The sequence below is a fragment of the Ilyonectria robusta genome (assembly GCF_021365365.1).
Source record: "Ilyonectria robusta strain PMI_751 chromosome Unknown BGZ61scaffold_3, whole genome shotgun sequence".
Lineage (NCBI taxonomy): Eukaryota > Fungi > Ascomycota > Sordariomycetes > Hypocreales > Nectriaceae > Ilyonectria > Ilyonectria robusta.
The window spans coordinates 1,205,096-1,223,708 of record NW_025764437.1 but is presented as its reverse complement, the minus strand read 5'-3'; the positions used below and the strand labels follow the sequence as shown (position 1 = coordinate 1,223,708).

The window sequence follows — 18,613 nt, the reverse complement described above, 5'->3', positions numbered from 1 at the left end:
AGATACCCGACTATGGACTCGGCCCCCAAAACCACAGCCACGCCGCTAACCAACATCCTCCACTCTGCTTGGCCTTGTCCAGCCCTACCTCGCCCACAATGCTCCTCCAGATTCATTGTGCCACACTTCGCTGTCCGAGATACCTGGTACCCACCCACTCGAATCGCCAGCGCAAAAATCTCGGGTAGAATCTGGCAGTCTGCTCGCCAGGCTCCCATAGCCCTCCACCCCAGGACCCAGGCACCCGCTGCGCGCCGCTCCTCCCGTCTGGCTGCCGTTTCTGCTGCCTTCTCGGCCTGGGATTCATAGGCCGTCACAGGCTATCACAGGCTACGCGCTGTACAGGCTAGGGCAAGACAGGCCCCGGCCCCATGGCGAACCAGGCCGGGGAGGTACTTGTATCTGGGTCGTTGAATGACGGGGTCAGTTCCTCGCTGTGGAGGCTGAGACGAGATGGGACTCCATCAGCAGGCCTGGCGGTTTCCCTCTCTGTCCCCATCAAAAGACCCCGGTTTGCCCTTCTGATGTGTCTGCTTGGCCTTTCGCGCCCTCTCGCCCCGGAACTGTCGATTTCTGTCCTGTCCCATGTGCCGCTCTGGTTCCTGCTTTTGATTACATACGGAGCGTACCCAACAGAGCTACTTACCTATGTATACTGCGAGGCGCCCATTCATTCATTACCTAGCCACAGCCCACTTCTGACCCCCCTTTTACCCTCTTCCCCTTGTCGCTACTCTGCTATAATTATCTGCCTCGGCCGAGCTGAGTCGAGCTGATCCGCCGTTTGCCTTGCCGACCGCCGCCTCACTTGCCCAATCCCACTCACTGGGCTCACCCACCCGCTCATAACTGGACACAATACAACTCAATCGCAGCCTGGCACAGCACAGCACAGCACAGCACAACGCAACGCAACTCGTGCATCACCACCTTTGTCTCAATCTACATAGGCTCTTACCCTCACTGCGGCTGGGATCTTTACCTGAGCCGGCTTGGTTGGCTTGTCCCAGAGGTACACTCACTCATCTTTTTTCACTCGTCATCCTCTCAGCCTTCCGCCATCCCGCCCTTCCCGTTTGCTTACCAACGTCGCATGGGCCGTTAGGCACGCCAACCTGATGGCCGATCCTAGGCTGGTGCTCTCCGAGGCCATCTCGGAGGAGCGCACCGAGCCGTTCTCACAGACCCAGATCGATGCTCTCTTCAAGGGCATCCGCGTTGAGGAGCCAGTCCCCTCGGCTGATGCCGGGTCCGTCCCTCTCGACAACCTCCAGGTCGAGGAACACCACCACAGGCAAGGCATCCGCATCCTCGTCCGCCCTCTAGCCAAGTTCCCCAACTCACGGTCCGTCAGTCCTGGCAGTGACAGTTGCCAGTGGCTTGCGCTCCGTGCTGAGGTTGCTTCCGCTGAGCAGCCTGAACACAAGGTCCTCGCTGTGACTCAGACATCCAAGGATATCAAGTTCTCCGTCCGCATCCCCGGCGAAATCCAGGACGAGTCTCCGCGACCTCCGCTGTGGTGCGAGCTGTACTACGACCCTGCCAGTGACAAGGTGATCTTCCTAAACAAGTCGGATGTGCCAATATCCCTCTCCGGCGTCACCCAGACCCCGTTGTCGAGCCCTGTCCTCGCTGAAGCCCTCGTCATTAATCCAGGCGTGGCAAGGGCCTTGAGGCCAGGAACATGGCGCATTGCTGTTAGGGATGTCGCCGTGCTGGACTTTAGGATCCTGGAGAAGCGCCCAGTGACGCTGTACCAACCCCAAGCACCCACCATCGTGGAGGAAGTGTCTTCATCGAGCAGCTCTAGTCAGGTCATTTCAGGCGGAAAGCGAGCCCTGACCCCAGAAGTTGATGTAAAGAGGGTTAAACGCCGCGTCTCAGATCCGGATACACCTGGGGATGATGGCGTCATCATGTTTCTGAGGCCTGCCGCCGACCCTCTTGTCTTCCCCCTTCCCAACGGCCGTGAGACCAAAGAGTTATCTGCTATCAATGGCCACGCATTACTTGACACCGAAAAGGGTCAGACGATTGCAGTACCAGGAGTTTGCGAGCTTGATGAGTACCAGCTTACCAAGCGGGAGCCGATTGCATCCACATCGCTGTCGGCCGTCTACACTGCGGACCATTCTCATGTGCCCGACAACATCGTCACAGTCAAGGTGCTCAAGACCCGTGTCGCGAACCCAAATGACAAACCCCATGTGCACGAACGGAACGTTATCCGTCAAGCTGACATGTGGTTGCGTGAGTGTAAAAGTCAGGAAGAACTCCAACACGAATCCATTGTCCGATACTACGGCGGAGACGCGCGTTTTCTCTCCCTGTACATGGAGCATGTGGACGCAAAGGATCTGACGGCCGCTCCTCGATGGAGGAACAAGGCAAATGACGAATTCCAAGGCGATCGGAGTGATGCCTTGAGGATCCTTGCCGACATTTCTGGCGCCTTGAACTACATTCACGGTCGCAAGCTAGTTCACAATGACATCAAGCCCGCCAACATCTTGTACTCTCCGGAGCGTGGAGCCGTCCTCTGCGACTTTGGACTCTCAACCTTGGCAAGCAACTCGCCTATGGGCGGCGGAACACCGTACTACGTACCGCCGGAATTTATCGGGCGCAAGCTCCGTGGTCCTGCGTCGGACGTTTGGGCTGTTGGCATCACCATGCTTTATGTCCTACGCAAAATTCCGTTCCCTGATTGTCGCGCCCGCCGCCACCATCCCAAGCCGCTGTACTGGCAAATATCCGGAGTCAACAACCCCTCAACACCACACAAACAATATGGCAATGGTCAGCCTGCGATCAACCAAATGCGCGACTGGTTGACTGAGATTTACGATGCTAGAGAGAAGCTTGACAACAAGGATCGACTTGAGCGACTGGTCAAGGAGATGTTGACCCCTAATCCGCAACAACGTATCACCATGGCGAGAGTGTTGCAAGAGTTGGCTGTTGACCAGACCTCGGCTGCAAGTTGAGGACAACTAGAGGATACGAATGATTTAACCAAAGGATATGTCCTTGCTTTTGAAATTTCAGGCGTCAAGTTCGCTTTCATTATGGAGCTTCGATGGGATAACATGTATTTTGCCGCGAGAAGCGGACATAAGCCACGTCTCCAAGTTGACAGGGTGAGTGAGCATGGTCGAAGGGGTGAATAGTAGAGGCTAACATGGTCCAGATTGAAACATACGACATAGATGATCACAGACGTCTTGGAGCACTTTTTTGCATGGGCCCGAAGCAACGGGAGCATTTTTATCCGTTGTGTATTATAGAGCATAGAACGTCTACATCGTTCATTCGTGGGCTCATGAGGGTCATTCGCACCTCGTTCATTACAATTGCCTTTGCGTTCCTCGACTCTCTAGCCACCATTACAGACCGATGCCCATGACGAACGCAGCAGCAAGTGCCACAACAGAAGTCAAGACAGCCTTGTTCACGTTGAGAACGCCCGCAGCGCTGTCACCACCAGTCTCGGTCGCTGAGTCGGCCGAGTCAGTTGAGTTGGAGCTGTTGCTGCTCGTCTCATCCTCATCCAAAGTAGTCTGATCCTTGACGGCGAAGTACTCGACTTCGGAGGTGCAGTTGCTGGGGCCCTTGGCGTCCTTCTTGAAGCGGATGTCGGCGCAGTTGTACAGGGCGTTTCCGCTCTGACCACCCGTGACGACCTGCAGACTAGCTAGGTCGCCATCCTCAACCTCAATCGGGAGCTCAAGCTTGTCGACGCACAGGATGCCTGGGCTGGTGACGTTCCAAAACTGCGGGGTCAGGGAGATGTTGAAGTTGGTCGAGTTCTCGCCGAGACCGAGGTTGATGAAGACGTAGGTGTACGGGTGGTGCAGCTCCAACTTGATGGCGCCGCCGTCAAGGGGCCAGTCAGTGATGTTGCCCGCGCCGTAGTCAGCACCAGCGCCTAAGGGAGATCAATGTTAGCGTGATGGTCGATGGTGAGGCAGGTTGTGAGCAAGAGGCAACGTACAAGGGTTGGTCCACTGGCTGTAGACGGCCTCTCCCTCCTCAGAGAGGGTGTCCGCTCGCCACTCGGGGAAGACAAGGCCGAAGTGGGCCGTCGCAGCCTTGGCTGCGGCCAAGGCAAGGAGGGTCTTGGTGGCGATCATGTTGCTGGTATAGGTGGAAAGTTGAGGAGTTGACAAGAATTGCGGTGCGGCAACGATGTGAGTGTTGCGGGGGGGAGAAGAGGTGAGGTGAAGGTGAGGAGGTAGCTGCAGAGAAAGAAAGCTCCTGCAGCCGAGGAACTTCTTGTTGTCTTTATACCTAGACGCGCAGAAGTGGCTTGCAGGCGTTTGGGCCGGGGTGATGTGAGATATGCTTGACTGGCTAAGCATAACTTAGCTCCGAGGGAGTTGCTAGCGTGAGTGAATTTGCTCTTGGGCTGGGTTGGCAGCTGAATTGGGCGATGCTAGTCGTCGGATGGACGCCTGTGAATGATACTGTCCGGAGCGTTGGCCGGAGTATCGGGACCGGGTGCCAGAATGGCGGGAGCAAGTGGCCGGGTTGGGATGGGACAAGGAGCACCAGCATCTCCGTACTTGGTGAAGCAATGCTTAATCTTGAGTAGCCATCGGAAGCTTTAATAAATCCACTTCTGTACTTATGTGCTTGATTCTCTAATCTTCTCACCTTCATCCAGAGTCTGACATGCCGCCATTCCTCCGGATCTCACGACGATATTCACACCCGCTGAACCAATACACGGACTTGAACATGCGGGGGTGGGGCGCGCCACATCCAGCCCCGTTCCGCACCAGGAGGTTGAGGCCGATATAAACTTGCTCAAATGGCCGCACGATCCCTGCCTTCGGGGAAATATCTCGCAAGGCTCAAGGATTGGTTAGGGAGAGGCGGTCTATTGGTGTTTAGATGGCGGCAAGCGAGGTAGATCCTGCGAATTTGGTTGGCGTACATTTGTTGCTAGGGAGAGCAGAGATCAATTGGGAAGCTGCAGGGTAGGCGTTGCGGCAACAACGCAGAGCAGACCGAGGTGACCAGGGCGTGGAAATGAGGAATAAATTACTATGCTATTAGTCTATTTTTATTGAATTCTAGAAGACGGTACTATTACTTCGATGATGTTAAGTGGTGATTCTTGCACACACACTGTTGCACTTGTTTTGTCCTCCAATCCTTCTTCGACGCTGTGAGTGTCAAGCATTGGATGTTGCAGCAAGGAGTGATCTTGCCATTCTTCAGAGAGCACATGGCTTTCGGCATGTTAATTTGGCAGTCGACCTAAATTTGAACCGATGTATGAACGCCCCAGGGATATCTCACTTCGGTGTCGGATTTGTTGCTTCAGCTTGAAAAGTTGATTAGGGTGCACTTCTCGACGTCGACGGAGCACCGAACGGCTCTTACCATCGGAGCCATTAATAGCTAGCATTGGAAACACTGTAGGACTCTAAAAGCAAAAACACTCACTGTATCACTCTATGTACAGTCTCATGTTCTTATTCCATGTTAATTTCAACGACGGAGCAGTGGTATTGTTGCGGCTGCCTACTTAATGTTCAATATCGCTTACCTAATCATCGAACTCACCAGAGTTCAATTGGACGGCTTCCGTAGCTCAGTTGGTTAGAGCATCGTACTAATACTTCAATTGCCAGTGTTGGTAATGCGAGGGTCGCAGGTTCAAGCCCTGCCGGGAGCAATAGACTCTTGATGCCATCCAATCTTTTTGCCACCTGTTTTGGTCCACTCTGACTGAGTCTGTCTGCCTTAACTTTTTAATCTTCAGTCTGTTGGCTCTACCTGGTGCGGGGTGTAAGTACTAAGCCACGTCGATGCTGAAGAGCATGCTGGATTGTCTCCGCGGTCGACCAAGAATAAACACCCCAAGCCTCACTCGGTCAGATAGTTGATTGACAAAACAACCACCTGGGATGGAAACGAAATTGAGCAGTATATTGCATATAACGTACAGCAAAAACTAATGCGTCGATGCATTACGTTCTCACACCACGTAGTCTCACAATGTCCTACCTAAATACCTACTTGAAGACAGAACTGTCCGTTTGAAGGACCACCATCACCTGACGGCAACGATGACAATGAATGGATCGCTTCTGAGGATGTCTACATCATACCCAACCCATATCATTCACCCATCTATGTCATTTGTGTGCACCGCTGAATCGTTCTCCGTGCCCATGGATGCGTCACGTGATGGGTTATCGCTGCTATTCGATAACGTTTTTCGCTGGTTTCCACTTTTTCGATAAGCTTTTGATGTTGTTGCGCCTACCATCACGCCAACCTCAACTTGCTGTTTCTCCTTCAGTCTCAAGAAATCATGGATCCTGGACGTCGAGCTTTGATCGCGGGGAACCGATCTCCCACGCGACGGGATGTCACCTCGCCCAGGCACGACCCGAGCACCCGAATCACTAAATCTACCCGCCCGCCTCCCCCCAAGAATACTGCGAGGTACCTGTCCCAGGACGAGCAGTCGCGCCAGTTCGTCGCCGACGAGGACAAGTTCGTTCTCAAGCAGTCAAAGAAGAAGGCCGATATCCGGGTTCGAGAGGGTCGCGCAAAGCCGATCGATTACCTTGCGTTCAACCTGAGATACATCGACTCCGATCGCGACGTGTTTGACGAAGATGAAGCCGACCTAGAGATTGACGTCCCTGCGCCTGCAGATATCATCAAGTCTCTGGACGCAGCTCAAACCGCAGAACTCGACTCCGACATTGCATCATACCACGTCTTGGAAACCAACGCAAGGAACCGGGAATATTGGAAGGCGCTCCAGACACTCTGCGCAGACCGGAAATCGAAGCTCAACCCCCTGGGACGAGAAGAGAGGGTGGTGAGCAGTGTCTCCGATGACATTGACAAGATCCTTGCTCCGAAGACACACGATCAACTGGAAGGGTTGCAGAAGCAGATCAAGGCCAAGCTCCAGTCGAATGAGGACATCGACACGGACTACTGGGAGCAGCTACTACGGAGTCTCCTAGTCTGGAAAGCTCGAGCTAAGCTAAATCAAGTATACGAAGCAATTAAGACGAGCCGGATCAACCAACTGAAAGAGATCAATCCGACAAAGGCGAAAGCACTGGACGAAGGGTTGCCCACCACAGACGCCTTGTCTACCTTGCATGTGCCTGTATCTTCAACCTCGAAAGGGGAGGGGTCTAGACAAGTTGCTGCTTCATCTTCTAGCCGCGAATCAGCCCCGCCTGGAACTGCACGCTTCTCTCAGGCAGACAACGAAGACTTCTCTCAGGCTACTAAGGCCCTGTACGATCGTGAGGTTGCTCGAGGCGTGGACGAGAACGAGGAGATCTTCACTAGTGAGGAAGCAGTCGTCAGCACGGGGTCATCGCAGTGGTCGGACAAATACAGACCTCGAAAGCCTCGCTACTTCAACCGTGTGCAAATGGGATACGACTGGAACAAGTATAACCAGACCCACTACGACCACGACAACCCTCCACCAAAGGTCGTCCAAGGATACAAGTTCAACATATTCTATCCCGAGCTCATCGATAAGACGAAAGCACCGACATTCAAGATTATTCGAGAGCACGGGCGAAGACGGGGAGAATCCTTTGCTGCAGCTGGGGAAGAAGACACGTGCCTGATTCGGTTCATCGCAGGCGCGCCATACGAGGATGTTGCGTTTCGAATCGTCGACCGAGAGTGGGACTATAGCGCCAAGAAGGACCGAGGGTTCAAGAGCTCATTCGACAAGGTATGTCGAGATACCCTCCTAATTGTTTCTCCTAAAATGGAATCACGGGCATGTTGAAAACCCACGCTACGGCGGCTGTTGCAGGTGTTTGTGCCCTCGGACAGCCTCACCTGGCGGGCCACTTTGACCTAAACACCAAGGCGCTGGGGTGGGAGTCTGACCGCTCTTCCTCTATGCATATCTAAGAAAACACAAACTAATTCTTACACCTTGCAGGGCATCTTGCAGCTGCACTTTCAGTTCAAGAAGGTATGTTCCTACACAATGGTGGCTGCGATGTACTCGATGGTCGATACTGACGTGTCACGCCCAGATCTACTACAGAAAGTAGCTTCCCGTTTGCTTCCTGGCTTGCTCACCGCCTCAAACGGAGTGTCGTTAGACTTGTTTTCGCATTACGCCGACAAGTCATCGGCTTGTTCTGCAGCCTGAAGAGAGGGGGAACTTGAGCTGACTGAATCAATGGAGGAAACTAAGTTGGTCTCGGAGACAACAAAGGAGTGAAGGGTTACCAGTGGGATTCACTGACAGCGGCGCGGATCGTGTTGGATGCCCATAGCTTCTCCCTAGATCCTCGATTGGGTAGTCTTGTCCCTTGTCTTGTCCCTTTGATTGGCATGTTGTGTCACCGCATTAGGCCATCTGCTTCAGTCGCCCGCAGCAGGCTGGTTCTGAGATGGGCCCGTCTACTTCTGCGTTGTATCGTGTCCACACTAGCAGGTATGCACAGGCACAAACTTACGTACATACACCCACACCATCAAAGGGACGGCACGACGGGATGGCCGTCTGTCAGTGGCTCACGTGGGAGTCAAACATGGGATGGCGAAGGCCTCGAGCATCTGGACTTCTGGACTTCTGGACCGGTCTGCACTCGGAATACGAACAGGATTTGCGTGCAGGGCAAAAAAAGAAAAACCATAGCAATCTGCATGTATTTGCTAGAGGGTTGATTGTGCCCGAGATGCCAGCAATCACAATGGAGGATTCTTGCATCCAGCTCGCCTCACTCACATATTCTCCAGTATTCTCCAAGCCTCCAAACCTTAGCTGTCATACGGGTAGCCGGCGGTGAAGTTCGACATGTCGTTCCATGCACGACTATCCAGAATTGGCCCGTACTGCAGTGATGATTTGGTTTGACCAGGGTCCGGCCAGATGCTTCTACAGCTTCCACGTCGACTTGGCAGCGCGGCTCCGGTAACAAAGCAGCACCCCAGAGCAGGACTCCAACCAAATACGGCCGGGGCGGGCGGGACGGGGGTGACATGGGGAGTGAAACGGGGGAGTGGAATTGGGAAAGTGAGGAGTGAGAGGAGTGGAACGAGCATGATTGGCCTCCTTGTTGGTATCGCCTCCAGATGCAAGCTGCCGTTCCAGAAGTCTACCTCCCGCGGTAGGACGGGTCCCAGAGAGTACAAACCGGCCAGACTGCCGTCAAGTGACTTGCAGCCTGGTTTGGCGAAACGACATGTACAAGGCCCGATGCGACAGTGCTCCGGCTGCACACCAAACGCCCAAGATGGCCCGAGAGGCGCCGGTGGGGAGACACGACGTGAATGACAGGCAGTCGGAGAGAGACAGAGAGAGGCAGACAGAGAGAGGGCCAGCAACGGTGAGTGAGTGAGGCTCTGTTACACACATTTGGTAGGGAGGTTCCAGGGCTTGCAAGGTCGGTAGCTAGCCAAAAAGGGTGCAGTTGCCAGCCTGCAAACCAGGTAGGTGGTAGGTAGTAGGTACTAGGTAGGCAAAGGAGGAAGGTACTATGCAATCCACAACCAACCTACAGCCTACAGCCTACAGCCTACAGCCTACACCCACAACCCACAACTCACAACCCACAGCCTGCATCATGCACCTTGACCGACCAGGGTGTGTGCATCTAAATCTGGTGCGCGAGGTACTCCGTACATTTGCACATCTACGCGGGTCGCTGCTTCGAGAATCCACGCTGGCTCTGACAGGAGCCAAGCAAGCCACGCAGCCGTTTGGGGACGCCGTTTGCGCCGTCGTTTGGCTTTGGGTTGCCGGGGCTTGTCTTGACGATACCGGACCATCCTGGACAAGCGCGCACGCACGCACACAACGCGGGAGAGCACAAGACGTTGGGGGGCATGTATGGATACTCTATGGATACTCTAATGCTGTATGCTCGACAGAATAGGGCCATGCCGCCCGCGAGGGCGTGTGTCCCGGCCACTACCGTCCCGTCGTTTCGTTCCCTAGATGCCGCCCGCCCTCTCGTTGCTTTTCTCTGTTCGCCGTGTGGTGCTCGCTGTGACTTGGGCCACGCCTTGGGGCTTGGGAAACACGCCTTGGGGAGCTTGGGAAACACGCCTTGGGGAACTTGGGAAACACGCCCCCCTGTACGTACGTACGGATCGGTTTCTCGGGGCACCGTCCCTGGGCCCCGTTCCCTTTCATTGCCCGCAGACAGACCGGGTAGTTGGGATGATGGGCGTTGTTTAAGACCGGGGGTGTTTCTGGGCTTTCGGGTCTTCTGCAGCTGTCTACTGCAAGCCATCCTGCCCCAGCTGTTTATCAACGGCGGCTCGCCCCGTGCACCTTACACTCGAATGGGATAGTCTTGCAGCTGCTGCTTCTACCTCTCTCCCTGCCTCCCTGCCTCCCTACCTCTCTACCTCTCTACCCTTGTCCACACGAGGAGCCCCAAGTCTTTCTTGCGACTTCAAATATCGCTGGTGTCCCATTGTTTGTATTGTGAACCCCAACGACGTCCCTCTTGTCTGGTCGTTCCCACTTCTTCTTCCATCCCATCCCTTCTTCATCGACCTCTCACTCTCTCTCACTCACACACACACACACAACACACACACACACATACTCTCTCTCTTGTCTCCCCTTTTCAGGAAAACCATCAAACCATCATCACGAGACCGGACTGTGCTTCCTCTCCAACAGCCCCTTCTGACTTGTCTTCCGGCCATGGATCCACCATTCTCTGAAGGCGAGCAACCTCCCAGGTACACGAGCGGCCTGGTTCCCGGAGCCGCCCAACAATCAAGTTGCGTGTCAGAGCTTGCCTCCATGGATACTGCATCCTACTACACGCCATCGCCTGTGGCTCAAATCCAGTCGCCGCACCCTTCAGAAGCTGCCTCTCTGCCCTCAACTTCCGCCTCGTACGAAATTCACTATTGCCCGTCTTGCCCGTCTCCTACTGTGATCATCGACGGATACACAACGTGCTTCCCGTCCATGACTTCCAACCCTCAGCACTTCCCCAGAAGCCACCATCACCACGCCTGGTCGTCGCCTCCTCCAGGATCAGACGAGTTTGACGAATACTCTTACCACGCTTCTCCCACCTGCGCCAGTAGCGACACTTGCTACAACCCTTCGCCCGTCTCACCAACCTCGTGGCCGTCCCCGCAGTGCCCGCACCATACCCTTCAGCAGCCGCTGGACCAGTTCCCTTCCCAAGACTCCTTCAAGAACCTACAGATCTGCACCCCAACCTCTACAGACAGCTTCCCCCTCCCCACCCGCGGCCCCCAGCTCGCCGCGTCTTACACGGGGAGTTTCATCGACCGCTGTCTCGACGCGGACATCGACGGACTGCCCCGAGATAACACCTCCGGGAGGATTCAAGACTTCCTGAGTGCGAGTCTCCCTGCCACACCCTCGCCCGGCGAGTTTCCTGCAGGAACTCCCATCTACATGCCCGCCATCAACCAGGATGACGCCTCATTGGGCGGACCGCAGAACCTGGCGAGCCCAGATGGAAACCCCATCTTCATGCCCGCTACCAACCCTAATGATGCCTCACTGGGCAGCCCGCAGAATTTGGCGAGCCCAGATGGAAACACCGAAACCAGAGAGCCCAACATTGAGGACACACCCATCAGAGATGATGAACCGTACGCCCAACTTATCTACCGCGCCTTCAAGAGCCGGGACGACCACACCATGACGCTGCAGGAGATCTACTCTTGGTTCCGCGACAACACCAAGAAGGGCAACAGCCAGAGCAAGGGTTGGCAGAACAGCATCCGCCACAACCTCAGCATGAATGCGGTAAGTTGAACGTGACCGGGGGGATGTGCTGCTGGGATCCCTGTTTCAGATCTCGCTTGCCCCTGCAGGTCGTAGGGTTGTCGTGCATACACCACGATACTCCGCACATGTGAGCCAGAAGCTGACAGTGTACCCGATTACAGGCATTTACGAAGCGAGACGACAAGACATTGCAGACGGTCATCCTCGTTGGCAACCGGGCGTCGCTGCCCACTGACTCCAAGCGATCCACGGAGTGGGTGCTCGCCGACTGGGCCATCAAAGACGGAGTGCAGAGCACCACACGCTATCGCAAGGGCAACCCAACACGCAGCAGGGCTTCTTCCCAAAGCGGAAGCCAGCAGACCGATGGCCAAATCTCCACAAGGGCCATTTCCGGCCGTAGAGGCGGAAACGCCGCGAGCCGCGCCAGGTTGCGCAGTCGCCAGAACGCCCAGCAGACGTCTATGCCATTGACTCCCGCAACGGTACAGCAACTGCCCTTGCCTATCGGGCCACCCTTGCGGCCGGCGATGCCCTCGAGCATGTACCCATATGGCGGTGATGAGATGCTTCAGACGCCTCTTCAGACGCCGCCGCAGATGGCTATCACGCAGAACCCAACCTACTCGCCGCTTACCCCGGAGACGAATGCTCCAGATTCGTTCTCTCTGGTGCTTCCAGAGGCGAGCCAAGCACACCATGGCGTCAGTGCCAACCCAGCCGCTGCATATGCGCTTGCAAGTGGGAACCAGGGATCCTTGTACAATGCGCCATCCCCATCCGAGTTCCCCTTCAGCTTCAACGACATCTCCGGCATGTACCCGGGCGAATACTCCCAGAACAACAGCCAACACATCGTTGGCGGGGCTAGTGGAAGCCTGTTTCCCATGAACGGTGATGCCGCTTCCTACGGATGGGGCAATGACGCGCCTTAATTCCCGGGTGGTCTCCTGGGCAATCCTCCAGCGCCACAGGGTCGCATCGCGTGCCCCATTGTCTGTCTGCTGCTTGGACGACAAGGAAGAGGTGTTGGTTTAGACCTGTCGACAACGACTATTCACAGCACGAAAGGCCAAAAAAAAAAAAAAAAAAAAACCCTCCCAAAAAAAAAAACGAGCAGAGGAGTAGGACACAACGAGTGCGCAATTTCGGAAACAACTTTACTCCTATTGTCGTTTCTTTGCCAATCTGTTGGTAAGGATGCGCCCGCAGGATTGAGGTGATGAACCAACAAGATAATTCCAGGGTGGATGGACATTGGGTGGCGCTGACAGCCATCACGACAATCCCAGTGGCCAAGGGAATTGAGCTCACGGGGCATTGGACTTTCTCGATTGGGCGAGACTAGGAGCGCCTATGGCGCTGAATTGTTGGTTCTTCGAACATGGGGTTCCGAGTTTTCGGGTCAGGTAATATGCGAACGCGTCTTTTTGATGTTACTGCGGGCTTTAGGTCATACATCGGCGCATTTACTAAGGACACTTTGGGAGGGTGCTTTGATTAGAGCTGAGCGCCTTTTAGCTCCATTGGAGAAGAAGGTATCACGATATTGATGTCCAGGATGGATGGATGGATGGGAGCTTGGAACTTGGGCACTTTCCTTTATTTTTTCTTTTTTCCTTTTTCTTTTTCTTCCCGTTAGGGACAGGGGAGGCTCTGAGTCTGTCTAGAGAGGGTGGTAGTTGTTTCCTTTGGTCCTTTGGAAGTTGGGGAGGGCGTCACCGTCGGTGCCGTCACCTGACGGCAAAGGCGAGGGCGGTCCTCTTCAAGCGAGTTTTTGTCATTTACGGCCTCCTGCTATTTATCTTCGGATATTTGTCTAGCTTTTCAGAGCAGCCTTACACAAAAGCACATGGTATCAATAGCACTAAAAGTCTGATCTTTGCAAATTTTAAATCTATGCCTTGATTCATGCATTGCCTAATTGTTATCTTGTTTTTGCGTATTGAAGGCTGCATCTTACGGGTGGGTGGAGTCCCGTTGGAGGTGCCTTGTGGTGGGTGATGGTGTGGCAGTTTCCGACGCTGATGATGGTTTTCTGATAGCTCGTCCCCCCCCTGCACCTAGTCAATGCAGTCAGAGCACAAGGATCAGTGATTTAAGGCCGAACAATTGCCATTCCTCTCAAGAGTGGCTCTTTCGGTGTTACGGTCAGCTGCGCAAGTGACAACGCTGTGAAACGGGGGGGATGGGCCACGGCCTCCCCCCCCCCCCCCCTTGAACATTAAACCAAGTCATTGTGAGCTATTACGATGCCAATTGCAAATCCCGTGCTCCTACAGACATGGATGAAGCAATTCAACAAGGAACGGCCGCTCATTTTTCGGTTATCTTGCCAGTGCTATTGGGTTCCTCCCCATCGGGTCGACCGCGGAGCCAGATCCGGGCGCCTTTTAGGGAGGTGGTAGGGCCATTCCTCGTCCGCAAAAGAGGGCTAGCAAAGGGCTGGACAGACCCCTCTCGAGAATCCTGGACAGATGGGCGACGAAAGGGCTGCCTGAGAAGATGGGGGGGAGGGGGAACTGGTGCCCTGTGGGTGTGAACTGGCGTACCGCGGGGGATGCTTCTTTGAGCGAGGCCATCCCTCCCGTTTGACCGCAACCCTGCGCAGATCTCCTCGAGACGGGGACGGCGCGCAGGGGGTGAGGTGAGCTAGCTGCTGCACTGCAATTATGCATGTCGACTTCGCGGCGGTCCGTGAGCCATCCTCCTCCGCCCGACTGCTGCTTCAGACTGCGGGAGGCAAGCTGACGGCAGCAAAGGTCGTTTGGGCAAACGGCAAACGGGGTGGAATTAGGAGCGCGGGCGAGGGGGCTAAAGGCTCGCGATAGGAAAGCCACATCTTAGGTGCGTCAGTGAAGGCGTTGACAACGTGGGCCGAGTCTCCGTCGTCCCTAGGCTCTAATTAGTTGGAGCCAGACTCCACGCAGTAAGTTGGCCAGTACGAAGGGGGATGATCGACGGCTTGTAGCAACTAGCGGCCCTTGACCAGGGTGCCCCTTGTTGGATCTGAGCAGGCGATCAGCCAGGCTATCCTGCATTTCATCCCGCCCATAGCGTATTTCTCGGTCTGAAAGGTGGTGTGGAGCAGAGAGAGCAGGGAGAGTAGAGAGCTAGAACAAGGCTCACCCCCCTCGGACGTAATCACCAACTCTGAGGAGATCGGGAGGCGCCGGCCCAACTTGGGGGCAAGCCGCAGCCCAGGGAGGGGATCTGCGACGCCCTCTCGGGGGGTCAGCAATGTGCAAGCTGTGCAGAGAAATCCAGAGTAGATGGATGGACTTGACAGGACGTGGAGGTGAACGGGGTGGATGGGGTGGCATGCAACAGGGGCCATGTGTCTTACATACGTAGCTGGGCATGACGTGGATTTTTCTGGTTAGTGCTGTGCTCCGGCTCGAGTCCGTCGAGGCACCACTGCAGGACTGATCTTTTGACAGATAACTGCCTGCCGCAGTGAGGCACAGACTGAGGGCTGGTGATGGAGGGCGTTCCATATCTCCGTGGCCGTAGTCTCTCATCGAGCAGCGCAACGCCAAGCGCTCCAAATGCCGAGAGAAGCGAGAACAGAGGCCCCGAACTAAAAAGACGATCACAAGGGAGACGGGGACAGCGAACCAGCCCCCTGCAACAGGCGAGCACATCGGTCTGGGTGCATGTTGCGCCGTTGACGGCTGGGCTAGTCCCACACTTGGCTGCTCCAGTAGGGGACGCCACAAGTGCCAGAGTGAAGAAGTCCTTGAAAGAGCGGACTTGGACTGGACAGAGGGAGGGCTGCCGGATAGTCAGAGCCTCCCCCCAGAGCTTCTGGAGGCAGTCCCTCACTCCATGCAGGCCGTGTTGGATGCCACGAAAAGGTAACCTTGACTGGCTAGTCCCGCTGCGAGCGAATGCCGGCATCCTTTTTCGGTGGGCTCTCTCTCGCCTGGAGACGGGGCCGTGTATTCTCGTTTTCTCAATTGAGGAGACGCCCCGATTCTGATTCGCCGGCCAGTTTCCCTTCCGGAGCGGTACGTCGCATGTACTGTACATGGGAAACCCCGGACGGAGAATGCGTGTGTTGCAGTGCGTTTTGGGGGGCTCCCGTCAGCATGGAGCCTGAGTTCGCAGTCGGGCGCATATTACCATGGGATGGGATGGGGTGGTGAATTAATTTATGCGTACATATGCAAAATCGATCGGATCGATCGTGGCCGAGATCCAAACCAGCACAGATCGGACGAGATGCTACCTCAGCCCCTGGGAGAAGGCGTAAGGTAGCGTAGGAATTGGGAATTGGGAATTGGGAATTGGGTGAAGGTGGTGGACGAGAACAAAGAGCAAAGGAACTTCCCGGTTCCTGATCCCCGTCCGCCAGCTGAGGAATCAACCATTTGCAATTGGGCAGGTACGTACCTATCTGAGCTCGGCCACCTCCATCAACGCAACTTGTTGGGGGGCTGAGCTGAGTCGCTCACACCCGTTCCTTCCTGATTGGCAGCCGGGCCACTCACTCCCATCACCACCAACCAACACGGGCGGGATGTCCATCCATCCATCACCACCCAACACAGGCGCGCTTTCATCAACACGGGCGCGCTTTGAGCGGGATTGCGAAACACTTTGGTCGGCCGACTGCTGAAAACCGAGCTGAGCTGGATCGATGGACGGAGGTCCTGCGTCAAAGATACGGCTGGCGTTGCGTAACAACCGGGGAACCTGGACAGCTGTGGCAGCCTGCAGCTCTCCACCTACTACTCCGCAAGGCATGCAGCGACGACGACGACGACGACGACGACAACTACTAAACGAAACGCCCCCTTGTCAACACGCCCCGAAGGTGAGCCAGAACCAGGCTGTCATATCTCACCGTTGCTTCGGGCCACACACACAAACCACACACCCCATGGGCATCAACGCAGTCCACACCGTCCAAACCTGCAGAACATGGGTCACGAGGAGGTCGCCACACTATCGAGATGCATCGCGATCCCATCTTGAGGATCGCAACTGATACCAGGTTCCTGGAATGTAGTGGAGGCCCCCAGCATCCACGATGGTTCACCAGCACAACCGCCTGTGAAAGCAGACGCCACCTCCATGACGTACCATGGAGATTGAAATACCCAGGCTGCGAATTCGAAACTGCCTACGGAGCACCTGTGATTCAGACCGCCCGCTGAAATTACCCATTGCCGTGACCCTCTCCGCTCCCTTGCCGGGACTAACAGGCCGGTACCGAATACATCGCGGGTCAACAACAAACCACCCAGGACACAGGATGACATTTGCGGTCTGGGAACTCTATCCCAATCACCGCCCATGCTCGCTCGTAGTCTAGATCCCGTCTGCAAGCACGTACTCCCTAAGTTAAGGCTCACTGCCCTCGCACAAGTTTGCCCAGACGAACACGAGCTGCTGCCGGTGGCGATAGCGTCCCGTCGTCTTTTCCAAGTTGAGGAAAAGAAGCATGAGGCTCCCGCCAGCCGCCCCCCCTCCCCACCGCTACCAGATGGAAGAGCGAGGTCAGTCCACGTAGCAAGATCCTTGCTGCAGAAGATGCGCAATCCCACACCGAGGCAATTCCGAGAGCTCACGTTGGTCGCCCGTTTTGGGCCTCACTCTATGGCTGGCTTGGCACCGCACTAGAAGGTGTAAGCGCAATCGGATTTGGACTTGAGCGTCCTGCTCAAGCCACGGCCAAAGCGAACGGGATGGAATAAAGGGTGGCGTTTTCTGTTCATTGTCACACGGCGCCCCGTCCCCTCCGTCCACGGCACGTAAATTTGGGGGTGTGAGGTGGAAGTGGAGGAGGAGGAGGGAGAAGACGCCCCTAGCTCATATACTCTTCTGACCAACAGCTCTCGAGCACACCCGCCCCGGAAACGCCGCCATCTTTCAACGCCCCTGCCTCTCAAATCGTACGATCCTGAGACCCTGGCCCGTGTGCTAGATGCAGAGCTGCCACCCAGGATGAGCTTGGCCTAGAATGCGGAGGGCTTTCTGCGTTGCTTGGTCGGGCACGTTGACGAAGCTCGCCCGGGCAGAGGGCGAGCTAGCAATAGACCCGAAGCGTCGCAGGGATCTCGGGGGGAATATCATAGGCTGGAGCCTCCCATGCCGGTTGACGTGGGCACGATCCGATTTGCTGGCGGTGGCGGAAGGGTCAGATGTGACGACGAGGCTGGGGGAGATCCCCCGCCCGCTACCAGGCGCCGTTTGCGATAGCCGCTGGCGTGACAGCATCAAGTGCGAACTGCCGGGACTGCGTGATAGAGCTAACGGAAAACGTTTTGAGCATTGAGATGCCGAAGGCCACTAGCAACCGTTGACTGATCACATGAAGCCTGGGTTCGCCATGTTGAAGGTGCCCTTGGCTGGCTTGTGGAGTTTGGTGCAGTTCCTGGTCATCGACTTCGCTTTCCGAGCAAGAATCGAGTGTATGAGACTAAAAAGTCACAAATATCGACATGTCAAGCACCGCTGTCATCTCTTGCCAGTCTCCGTATTGTCGTCTCCGTATTGGGACCCCAGACACACGAGATCGACGTAGATAGAACTGCCATCGAATGAATGGCTTCCTTGATGTCGTGAAGCAACGACCATCCACCATACTCCAGTTCACCACGGTGTCACAAATCTGTCCTTGCTCGGCGAGCACAGCATGAGCAATGCAATGTCACCTTCCTGCTTCGACTGCACACTTGGAGGTACTAGACTGGCGACGATCTATTCCTAGCTTTGAAATGCTTCGTTTCCAAGTTCCCAAATTTTTCCTGTACTTGTAAATCCCTTTCGTTCACTTCTCTTCCTGACATTGTCATCTAAATCCTTTCCATCGAGGAATACAAAATAGCACCGAGCAGTTACGCTATATAG

The 18,613-nt window shown here is 55.3% G+C and overlaps 8 protein-coding genes and 1 non-coding gene across 9 annotated transcripts; 7 read left to right on the top strand and 2 right to left on the bottom strand.

Annotated features, from left to right (window-relative positions):
• The first annotated feature begins 456 nt into the window (after nt 1-456).
• On the top strand, nt 457-947 carry BGZ61DRAFT_127645 (uncharacterized protein). The gene has a single exon (XM_046237112.1). It carries the CDS (start codon nt 525-527, stop codon nt 774-776), a length of 252 nt encoding a protein of 83 aa, XP_046109453.1. The 5' UTR covers nt 457-524; the 3' UTR covers nt 777-947.
• Nucleotides 948-1,118: 171 nt separating this feature from the next.
• Nucleotides 1,119-2,987, top strand: BGZ61DRAFT_343668 (kinase-like domain-containing protein; the record flags this gene model as incomplete). Its single annotated transcript, XM_046239618.1, has 1 exon — nt 1,119-2,987. One exon carries the CDS (start codon nt 1,119-1,121, stop codon nt 2,985-2,987), a length of 1,869 nt encoding a protein of 622 aa, XP_046109452.1.
• A 399-nt stretch (nt 2,988-3,386) lies between these two features.
• Nucleotides 3,387-4,133, bottom strand: BGZ61DRAFT_342547 (uncharacterized protein; the record flags this gene model as incomplete). Its single annotated transcript, XM_046239515.1, has 2 exons — nt 3,387-3,928; nt 3,995-4,133. The coding sequence occupies 2 exons, from the start codon at nt 4,131-4,133 to the stop codon at nt 3,387-3,389; spliced, it is 681 nt and encodes a 226-aa protein (XP_046109451.1).
• Nucleotides 4,134-5,591: 1,458 nt separating this feature from the next.
• Nucleotides 5,592-5,686, top strand: BGZ61DRAFT_t58. Its single transcript has one exon. It is a non-coding gene; the product is annotated as a tRNA-Ile (tRNA).
• A 642-nt stretch (nt 5,687-6,328) lies between these two features.
• Nucleotides 6,329-8,066, top strand: BGZ61DRAFT_490558 (mid region of cactin-domain-containing protein; the record flags this gene model as incomplete). Its single annotated transcript, XM_046250341.1, has 3 exons — nt 6,329-7,735; nt 7,952-7,984; nt 8,049-8,066. The coding sequence occupies 3 exons, from the start codon at nt 6,329-6,331 to the stop codon at nt 8,064-8,066; spliced, it is 1,458 nt and encodes a 485-aa protein (XP_046109450.1).
• Nucleotides 8,067-9,005: 939 nt separating this feature from the next.
• On the top strand, nt 9,006-9,399 carry BGZ61DRAFT_127609 (uncharacterized protein). The gene has a single exon (XM_046237111.1). The coding sequence runs from the start codon at nt 9,065-9,067 to the stop codon at nt 9,296-9,298; it is 234 nt and encodes a 77-aa protein (XP_046109449.1). The 5' UTR covers nt 9,006-9,064; the 3' UTR covers nt 9,299-9,399.
• A 1,282-nt stretch (nt 9,400-10,681) lies between these two features.
• On the top strand, nt 10,682-12,690 carry BGZ61DRAFT_527974 (uncharacterized protein; the record flags this gene model as incomplete). The annotated part of the gene is made up of 2 exons (XM_046253187.1): nt 10,682-11,773; nt 11,917-12,690. 2 exons carry the CDS (start codon nt 10,682-10,684, stop codon nt 12,688-12,690), a joined length of 1,866 nt encoding a protein of 621 aa, XP_046109448.1.
• A 1,966-nt stretch (nt 12,691-14,656) lies between these two features.
• BGZ61DRAFT_127581 (uncharacterized protein) lies at nt 14,657-15,976 on the bottom strand. Its single transcript, XM_046237110.1, has 2 exons — nt 15,106-15,976; nt 14,657-14,978 (listed from the first exon to the last, which is right to left on the bottom strand). The coding sequence occupies exons 1-2, from the start codon at nt 15,785-15,787 to the stop codon at nt 14,881-14,883; spliced, it is 780 nt and encodes a 259-aa protein (XP_046109447.1). The 5' UTR covers nt 15,788-15,976; the 3' UTR covers nt 14,657-14,880.
• A 1,857-nt stretch (nt 15,977-17,833) lies between these two features.
• BGZ61DRAFT_442901 (uncharacterized protein) lies at nt 17,834-18,440 on the top strand. The gene has a single exon (XM_046244799.1). It carries the CDS (start codon nt 18,075-18,077, stop codon nt 18,285-18,287), a length of 213 nt encoding a protein of 70 aa, XP_046109446.1. The 5' UTR covers nt 17,834-18,074; the 3' UTR covers nt 18,288-18,440.
• The last annotated feature ends 173 nt before the right edge of the window (nt 18,441-18,613 follow it).